The sequence below is a fragment of the Arachis ipaensis genome, chromosome B02 (genome assembly GCF_000816755.2).
Source record: "Arachis ipaensis cultivar K30076 chromosome B02, Araip1.1, whole genome shotgun sequence".
Taxonomy (NCBI): Eukaryota; Viridiplantae; Streptophyta; class Magnoliopsida; order Fabales; family Fabaceae; genus Arachis; species Arachis ipaensis.
Genome location: NC_029786.2, coordinates 13,470,882 through 13,479,868, shown reverse-complemented (window position 1 = coordinate 13,479,868; position 8,987 = coordinate 13,470,882). Strand labels below are relative to the sequence as shown.

The following is an 8,987-nucleotide window of genomic DNA, read 5'->3' as shown; positions in this document are numbered from 1 at the left end:
ATCCTTAAAAATTAAGATAAAATTAAAATTCAAAGATAATTTTGACACAAATAAAAACATTACCAATGTACTATCACCATTCACCAATAATAAGGCTGCTACCACTTCATAATGAATATTGATTACCATAGTCAACATCTTCTCTTTTTAACTATCACCACGATGAACGTAATTATCAATAAAAAAGGAAAACAAAGAAAAGGAAAATACAATAAGTAAATAACTAACCGTTAGTCAAAATTTTCATGAACTAGAAAAAAAAAAAAAAAACTACTCAATGGATCAACCAAGTATTGGAGTTTCATTTTTTTTAAGAGATTTGCAGCTACAAAAGAAGATATACACAAAAGTCAAAATTGTCAAAAACACATTTCTATTTATTATTTAATATTAGATATGTTCCAGTTTAGAAGTCATAGTGTCATACATTCACTTAATTTATTAATTAAAATGTATATGCTGAAATTTTCAGAGATATGGGTTAAGCTACTCCTATTTGGCAGGGTGTAAGAAAGTTAAATTTGTGTCTAAAGGGTGTTGCTGTGTGAAAATGAACTCTGAGGTATAGTTCGTTTGGCTGACGCTTGAACTGACTTTTCTTGGAGTAAAGAGTGTGGAACGTTGTCTTCTTGTGGGGAGGCGGCATTGGATACCTGCAAAGAGACTCCAACGCTCAAGTAAGTATGAGTGTGAGAGAGTTCAGAGTAGAAATTAGAATGAAATGCGTACCTTTAGATTAGTAACTCGTTAGCACTTATAGTGAGTTGTTTGAATGATTTGTTACCTGGATCAGGTTTGTTATTTGTATCTTTGTTGCAGGTTTGACAGGGTTTATGCTGGCCGTTGCCCGGGTTTATCGGGATAGTGATAGCCTGAGTGGGGTGGTTATCTTAGAGAAATTATCTCTGCTAGCTATACTAGGTTCCGAGATTGTTGTTGTTGTGGGCCAAGGTTTGGGTAACGGATCATAGCCCCCAAGCTTGACCTGTTTTTCAAGGCCGAGTTATAGTAGGTCGAGCTTATGTATGGCTCGGAACCGAGTATAGTGGTAGCCCCAAGGTTGACTTGTATGCTCGCGTGAGGTTTGTTTTGAAAAACTTAGCAAGGTTGAAATTTTAGGCAGTAAATTAATTGTTCTTAGGAGAGAGAATTTCGGGAGACGTGCGCTATAATTGTGTGTTGGGAATGGGGAAGGTTGAAGATCAGAGCCGTTGATGATGGGGTTGGTAATCGTGATCGACGGTTTTAATTTGATTAGGGGTTTTGATTTTTTTACCTGGGCGTGTGGTTTAGTGGGCTGGTAAAGTATCTGGACTTTTGGCTTACCGCTTTTGATCTTCTTCATCCCTGCATCGTTTTTGGAATGAGCAAAAAAGGTTAGTGACTGTTTTGCTTTTGGTTTTCGTTTCTTTTCTTCTACCTCTGCTTCAAATTTTCTGATGGATAAAGAGAAGGGTGTAATGACTGATAAGAGGGTTAAAGGTAAGAGGAAAAAAGTTGGTTGGAGCTACTGATAAGATTGTAGAAGAGGTTTTTGTTTGGGATCCTGTCAATCCATATGGGTGGGTTGCTGACTCGGTGAAGGGTTGGGCTTCGAGTTTTGATGATGAGCTTAGCGTATCTTAGTTAGGTTTGCCGTTGTCCTGGGTAAGGGAGGGTAGTGAAATAAGCCTTAGGTTTATTCCATGCAATGCTGACGATCGGGTTTGTCATCGGGGTGAGGGTTTTGAATACTTTTATATGTATAGTGTTGTGTTTGTTGAATTAAGAGTTAGGTTTCCATTTTCTGATTTTGAGTGTGGGGTTTTGATGCAAATGAAGTGTGCTCCATCGCGACTGCATCCAAATTCCTGTTTTGTTAGGGCTTTTGAGATTTTGATGGGTGTTTTGGAAATGGAACCGTCGTTAGAGGTATTTTTTGCTTTGTTTCAGTGTAAGGGTGTGAAGAGGGGGTGTTGGCTAAATCTTGCTAGTGCTCCTGGGCGGGCGATTTTTAGCCTCTATCGTTCCTCATTCAAAGGATTTAAGTCCATGTTTTTAAAAATTGGTGTGGCTGAGAGTGAATTTTCCTGGTATGTTGATCACTGCTTATTAGAGAAATTCCCTTTGTTTTGGGTTCCGAGGCCTAGGCAGATTCTAGGGATGGATGTGATGGAGTATGAGAACGAAATGGTGGTTGAGTTTTTAGTGAATAATGTATCATCGTCTTCTCTGCTTTCTGTTGTGGATATGCTTGATCTTGAGTCTGATAAAGATGCGTTGTCTGAGTATATAGGTAAATGATTGTTTCGTTGTTCTGTCTGTTTTGGTATTTTGTGTTTTCCTGGTCTCTTGACTGTCTTGTATTTTTGTAGTGGAAAAGACACCTAAGGTGACTTTGACAAGCTTGCGTGCATTCTTTTGGTCGAAGAATGTTTAGAAGCAAGGTTCTAGTAGCCAGGTTGCTGCTGAGGTGGGTGCCGAGGTAAACCAGGGTTCCCCGGTGAAGAAAGTTAACTACAAAAGGAAAAAAGGTAGAGAGGAAAGAGAGGGGAACTGATGGGGCTGAGGATGTTCTCGGTCAGAAAGATGTTGATTTGGAACAGGTGAAACGGTTTGCTGATAATCAGAGGGCTCTGCATGGCTTCAGGGGAAATGAAGACCTAACGTTTGTGTGGGGGGAACATTTCTCTTATTCTGCTGTTGCTGATGAGCATGCCCAGAATCCCTCTGATGTGAAAATTGTTCATGACATTGGTGATATTGGCGTGGCTCAATTTTTGCAGGTATTTGTTTAAGTATTGTTTTGTAATTTAGTTCTCCTTTATATTGCTCGCTTGATTGAGATTATTTCTGTGTTATTCAGGTTCTTGGAGTCCGTTTGATGTGTATAGGTCGGACTCAGGAGCTTAAACATGCTCGGGATACCTTTGATAGAGCTTCCCTGACTCAGCTTATGCAGGAGAATGTAGAAAAGTCGGGCAAGCTTCATGATGCTCTTGATTTGGTGAACGTCCTCCAAGAGAAACTGACGACCTGTGAGAAAGCTGAGAAGGAACTGAAGGAGAAAAACATAGCTTTGGAGGTGAGGTTGTTAGTTCTTGGAGTAGAAAAAAAGCAGGCTGAGACCGAAAAAGAGGACCATGGTTTGGAGATGTTCTTGGCTGGATTTGAGAGGGCTGTTGAGCAGGCCAAATTCCTTGCTCCTGCTACTGATCTTTCGAGAATGGATCATTGTAAAGTTGTAGTGGAGGATGAATTGGTTGAAGACAATGATGGTATTGAGGGTCATGGGGAGAACCCTGATGTCTGAGTTCTGTAATGAATTTGTTTTGACTGATAATCGTTTTGGTTTGTTGTTATGAACTGCTGTTCCGTTGGCCAAATAAAAATATAATGGTTGGTTTTGTTCATATTTCATGTGTTGAATATTTTGGAGTTTTTTATATTTGTTTGCATTTGTTAATCGAATGATTTGGGGGATTGATTGGGTACATGCGTTTGTTTTTTGTACCTCTGAACAGTTTGGATGTATAGGTTTTGTGGTATTGAATGTTTATTATCAGTATTTGTTAGTATTTGCAGTTGATTGTTTATGTGTATTTTGCACTATACGTTTTTGGCTTGAGGGAGTTTGACAAGGTTAGAGCTCGACTCGATAAGCTTGTTTGATTTGTTTTGGAACAATTTGAGTGCGTCGGAAGTTTAGTATTGCTTGTTTGAATTTAGCCATGCAAATGGTATGGAAGATATGATAAAAGCTTTTGTGTTTTCTAGTTTGTAATGTGATTGATTGAAAAGAATGCGGGGTGGTGTGCCTCATTAAAACCTCTCCAGCAAAACCCTCCTCAGGGATAAAATCTGGTAGTAGGAAAAAGAGTGCATCACCATGTCCGACTTATAGACTAGCTGAAGTACATTTTGAGAGAGGATATGTTCCAAGTATTTGGTAGTGTAGCTCCGTCGAGTCTTTGTATTTTGTATGCTCCCTTGCCGACAACTTTTTGAATTCTGAATGGTCCTTCCCAATTTGCGCTTAGCTTGCCATGTCCTTGTGGCTTTCGTACGTCCTCGACTTTTCTTAGTACAAGGTCTCCTTCTGAGAATGTTCTCTGCTTGAGCTTCCTGTTATATTTCCGAGCTATAGCTCGTCTTGCCACTATTTGTTGTAGTACGGATTTGTCTCGAGTTTCCTCTACAAGGTCGAGCTTGGCTTTTCTGTTTTCGGCATTGTCACTTTCGCTTGTATGTGTGGTTCTGGTGTTTTGTAGGGATACCTCAATTGGTATCATTGTGTCGCTTCCGTAGACTAGCCTGAATGGTGTTTTCTTTGTTGCTGATTGTTTAGTTGTGTTATAGCTCCATAGTACTTCGGGAATAAGCTCGGCCCATTCTCCTTTTGAGTCATCGAGCTTCTTTTTGAGCCCCTGCAAAATGATCTTATTGGCGGCCTCAGCTAAGCCGTTAGTTTGTGGATGTTCAACAGAAGAAAACTATTGAACTATTTTGAAATTTTGTAAAAAGTTTGTAAACTTTTGATCTATAAATTGTCTAACATTATCGGTGATGATGGATTGAGGAATACCAAAACAGCATAGTATGTTTTTCCATACGAAAGAGATCATTTTTTCAGAAGTGATTTTTTCCAATGGTGTAGCCTCTATCCATTTTGTGAAGTAATCTATGGCGACAATTAAAAATTTAACCTGGCCTAGAGCGGGTGGAAATGGTCCGAGGATATCTAGCCCCCATTTGTTGAATGGCCAGCATATCTCGGATGTGTGTAATTGCTCAGCTGGGTTATGAATGATTGGTGCATGGCGTTGGCAGTGGTCGCAATGTTTGACTTTACTCATGCAGTCTTGTTGTAACGTCGGCCAGTAGTAACCAGCTCGGAGGATTTTGGCAGCTAGACTTCGGCCGCCGATGTGTGTGCCACAGACTCCTTCCTGGACTTCATCTATTACCAATTTGGCCTCTGCTGTATTTAGGCATCTTAGCAGGGGTCTTGTGAATCCTCTTTTGTATAAGTCGGCTCCGAGCATTGTGTAGAAGCTCGCTCTTCGTTTGAATTTTCGTTGATTTTGGATGTCGTTGGGGATGTTGCCTGTTTGCAAGTAAGTGATGAAGGGTGATCTCCAGTCATCCTCCTGCGAAATACTCGAGATTGATGTTAGTAATACACTAGGTTCTTCGAGTGTTAGCTGGGATAGGATGGGTGATGTAGTTTGACTTCTTGTTGTTGCTAGTTTTGAGAGAATATCTGCTCTGTCATTTTGTTCTCGAGGTATATGGGATATGTTGAATTTTTGAAAATTTTTGACAAGGTTATTGACTGTGATATTGTATTTTTCTAACAACGGGTCTTTTACCTGGAAAATACCTGTTACCTATTGTACCACAAGGAGGGAGTCGCATTTGACGTTTAAGTGTGCTATTCCCATCATATGAGCCAGTCAAAGTCCTGCTATTAGAGCTTCGTACTCTGCTTGGTTGTTGCTTGCATGAAAAGTAAATTGCAGGGATTGCTCGAATTGTGTTTGTCTTTGAGGAGTATTCCTGCTCCAGAACCTTTGCTGTTTGAGGCGCCATCAACATATAGTGTCCATATGTTGTTTTCAGGATCTTGTTCTTCTGTAGTGAGTTCTGCAATGAAGTTGGCTAGTGCTTGAGATTTGATGGCTCCTCTGGATTGGTATTGAATGTCGTATTCTGACAGCTCGATCGACCATTTGATTAATCTTCCTGCTAGCTCTGGCTTCGTCAGTATTTGTCTTAAGGGTTGTTCTGTTCAAACCACGATGGTGTGGCTTTGGAAGTAGTGTCGTAGGCGTCTGGCTGTTGTGACTAGAGCTAGAGCCAGTTTCTCTATTTTAGGGTAACGGACCTCGGCGTTTTGAAGTGATTTGCTGATGAAGTACACCGGGTGTTGCTATTTTTCTGCTTCTGTTACCAAGACAGAACTGATAGCCTGGTCAGTAATAGATAAATATAGATAGAGCGGTTTACCAGCTTCTGGAGTTTGGAGGATTGGGGGAGCTGAAAGTATGTCCTTGAGCTCGGTGAAAGCTGTTTCGCATTCCTCGGTCCAGTGAAACTTCTTTTGTTTCCAAAGATTTTTGAAAAAGTGATGTGATCTATGGGCTACTCGAGGCAGAAACCTGGCTAAGGCTGCGAGTCAGCCGGTTAGTTGTTGGACCTCCTTGACTGTCTTTGGACTTCGCATGTTTAAGATTTCTTGGCACTTTTCCGGATTTGCTTCAATACCTCGGCAAGTGAGCATGAAGCCGAGGAATTTGCCGCTTTGTACTCCAAAGGCACATTTATCAGGATTAAGCTTCATGTTATACCTTCGTAGTTGTTGGAATATCTCTGTTAGGTCTTTAACATGGTTTGCCGTGTGTGTTGATTTTGCCACCATATCATCGACATAGACTTCTATGTTTCGTCCAATTTGGCTTGTGAAAATTTTGTCCATGAGTCGTTGGTAGGTGACACCTGCATTTTTTAGCCCAAATGGCATAACCTTATAACAGAAATTTCCATTGTCAGTAATAAAGGCAGTTTTTTCCTGGTCAGCTTTATGCATAAGGATTTGATTATAGCTAGAATAGGCATCCATGAAACTTAAACATTGGAAACTAGAAGAATTATCAATAAGTTTCTCAATACACGAGAGGGGATATGCGTCCTTTGGACAGGCCTTGTTAAGGTCTGTATAGTCCACACACATCCTCCACTTACCGTTGTTCTTTTTTACCATTACCACATTGGCTAACCAAGTGGAGTATCTGAGTTCTTTGATGAAGCCAGCGTTGAGTAGCTTTTGAGTCTCTTCCAAGGAGGCTGCTCTCTTGTCAGTGCCGAGGTGTCGCTTCTTTTGGGCTATAGGTCGGACTATTGGATTGATGGCCAACTTATGGCAAATGACGTTAGGATCTGTTCCTGGTATGTCTACTGGGGTCCATGCAAATAGGTCAACATTGTGTCTCAATAGCTCGGTTAGTTGGTTCCGTTCCTCTTCCTTAAGTGTGTTGCCGAGGTATGTACACTTGGATTCGTCGTCCTTGGTTAATTGGATCTTGGTTAGATCGTCTGCTAGCATTGGCCACTCTTGATGGTTGGTTCTGGGGTCCAGATCAGCCAGGGCAGGCAGTTGGTCCGAGTTATATACTGCTTGGACGTATTGCTGTTCGGGTTGTTTTGGCTGTTTGTCTTTCAGACTGGCGTTATAGCACTGTTTGGCCTCTTTCTGGTCTCCGTGGATGGTAATGAATTTGTTGTCCTGTGAAAGAAACTTAACACACAAATGCACAGTAGAAACAATAGCATTGAATGCGTTCAAGGATGGTTTGCCTAAAATGATGTTATATGGACTTCTGCAGTCTACAACAAGATATTGTATATCTATTGTTTTACTGTTGGGGTATTCCCCGAAAGTGGTTTGTAACCAGATGTAACCTCGAATGGAGACACGCTCACCTGAGAAACCTACCAGTTCTTCGGAAGAGGGGTGGAGATTCTTGTCGCTGAGTTTCATCTTTTGGAAAGTTGAGTAGAAAAGTACGTCGACGCTGCTTCCTGGGTCCATTAGGATCTTCCTTACTAATGGCTCCCCGACTTGTGTTGTGATGACAATCGGGTCATTTAAGTTCCGGTCATTTGCTTTATAGTCTTTTGGGACGAATGAGATTTCTGGCTTGTCCTTATCGACTGGTTGGGACATGGTGGTTTCTGTCATCGTCATCATAGCTCGGTACGACCTTTTTCGTGCCGAGTTTGTGCATCCGTCACCTGCAAAACCACCAGAAATGCAGTTTATTATTCTGTGGGGTGGATTGATATCGTTATCTACCTTTTTCCCTCTATCTCGAGAATTGTCAGTCGGTTTGGATTTTTGGCCGAGGTCGTCTGTGCTTCGCTTTCTTCCTCGGCTGGCAATGTATTTGTCCAGTAGCCCTTGGCGGGCGAGCTTTTCAAGGACGTCCTTGTCTATTACGCAGTCATCCGTGGTGTGGCCGTACTTCTGGTGGAAGGCACAATACTTGATTTGTCCATATGATGCTGGTCTTGATATGTACCGGCCCTGTTTGGGAGTTTGATAAGTTTTGAGTGCAATATGTCCTTTATGATGTCCTCCCTTTTTGCATTGAAGGTGGTATAGTTATCGAATTTGGGTGTTAGCCTGAACGTTCTCGGATCCGTTCTGCTGTTCGACTGTCTGTTTTGCCTTTCCTCGTCTCTGGTTGGGATAGGCTTATCTGCTCTTCGTAGTGCCCGGAATTCTTTCACCTCGATCTGAGTCGTTGCTTTTTCGCGGAACTCGGCCAGGGTTTTTGGTTTTGAAATGACTATGGATTCTTGGAATTTCCCTGGCCGGAGGCCGCTCTTTAAGGCGTAGAGGTGGACTTTGGGGTTTAGGTTAGGTATCTCGTTGGTTGCTTCGGCAAACCTGGTCATGTAGTCTTTTAGGCTTTCGTTCGGTCCCTGCTTGATGGTGCTTAGGTAGTCAGAGTTATGGACGTATATTTTAGATGCGGCAAAGTGGTTGACGAACTGGTCTGCTATTTCGTCGAAGTTAGAAATGGAGCCTTCAGGGAGGTTGGAAAACCAAATCAGAGCGGCTCCATCTAGGAAAGTTGGGAATGTGCGGCATAAGATCGGGTCGGACTCCTTATTCATGAACATCATGGCCTGGAACTTGGTGACGTGGACATTCGGATCTCCTATTCCATTGTAGGGTTTTAAGGTTGACGGTAAGGTGAAATTTTGGGGCATTTCGAAACTCATGACTTCTTTGGCGAAGGGGTTGGTTCTTTTTTTGGTGGTCATTTTGGTGGTTTTGGGATGGTGTGTTTGGTTTCCGAGGTGTGCTCGCCATCATTGTCCTTGTTTTTGGTACTTTTGTGTTCTCCTTTGCTTCGGTCGTGCCCATCTGTCGCAGGAGCTCAGCCATTTTTTGATTCTCGGCCTTGAGGGCCTCGTTGATTGCTAAAATTTCTGCCTGA

General features: G+C 41.9%; 1 protein-coding gene across 1 annotated transcript; it reads right to left on the bottom strand.

Annotated features, from left to right (window-relative positions):
* LOC107626826 lies at positions 7,975–8,757 on the bottom strand. Its single transcript, XM_016329723.1, has one exon. It carries the CDS (start codon positions 8,755–8,757, stop codon positions 7,975–7,977), a length of 783 nt encoding a protein of 260 aa, XP_016185209.1.

What these genes read in the sequence shown, in the direction of transcription:
- LOC107626826 (XM_016329723.1), bottom strand. Translation starts at nt 8,757, where the DNA reads ATGCCCCAAAATTTCACCTTACCGTCAACCTTAAAACCCTACAATGGA.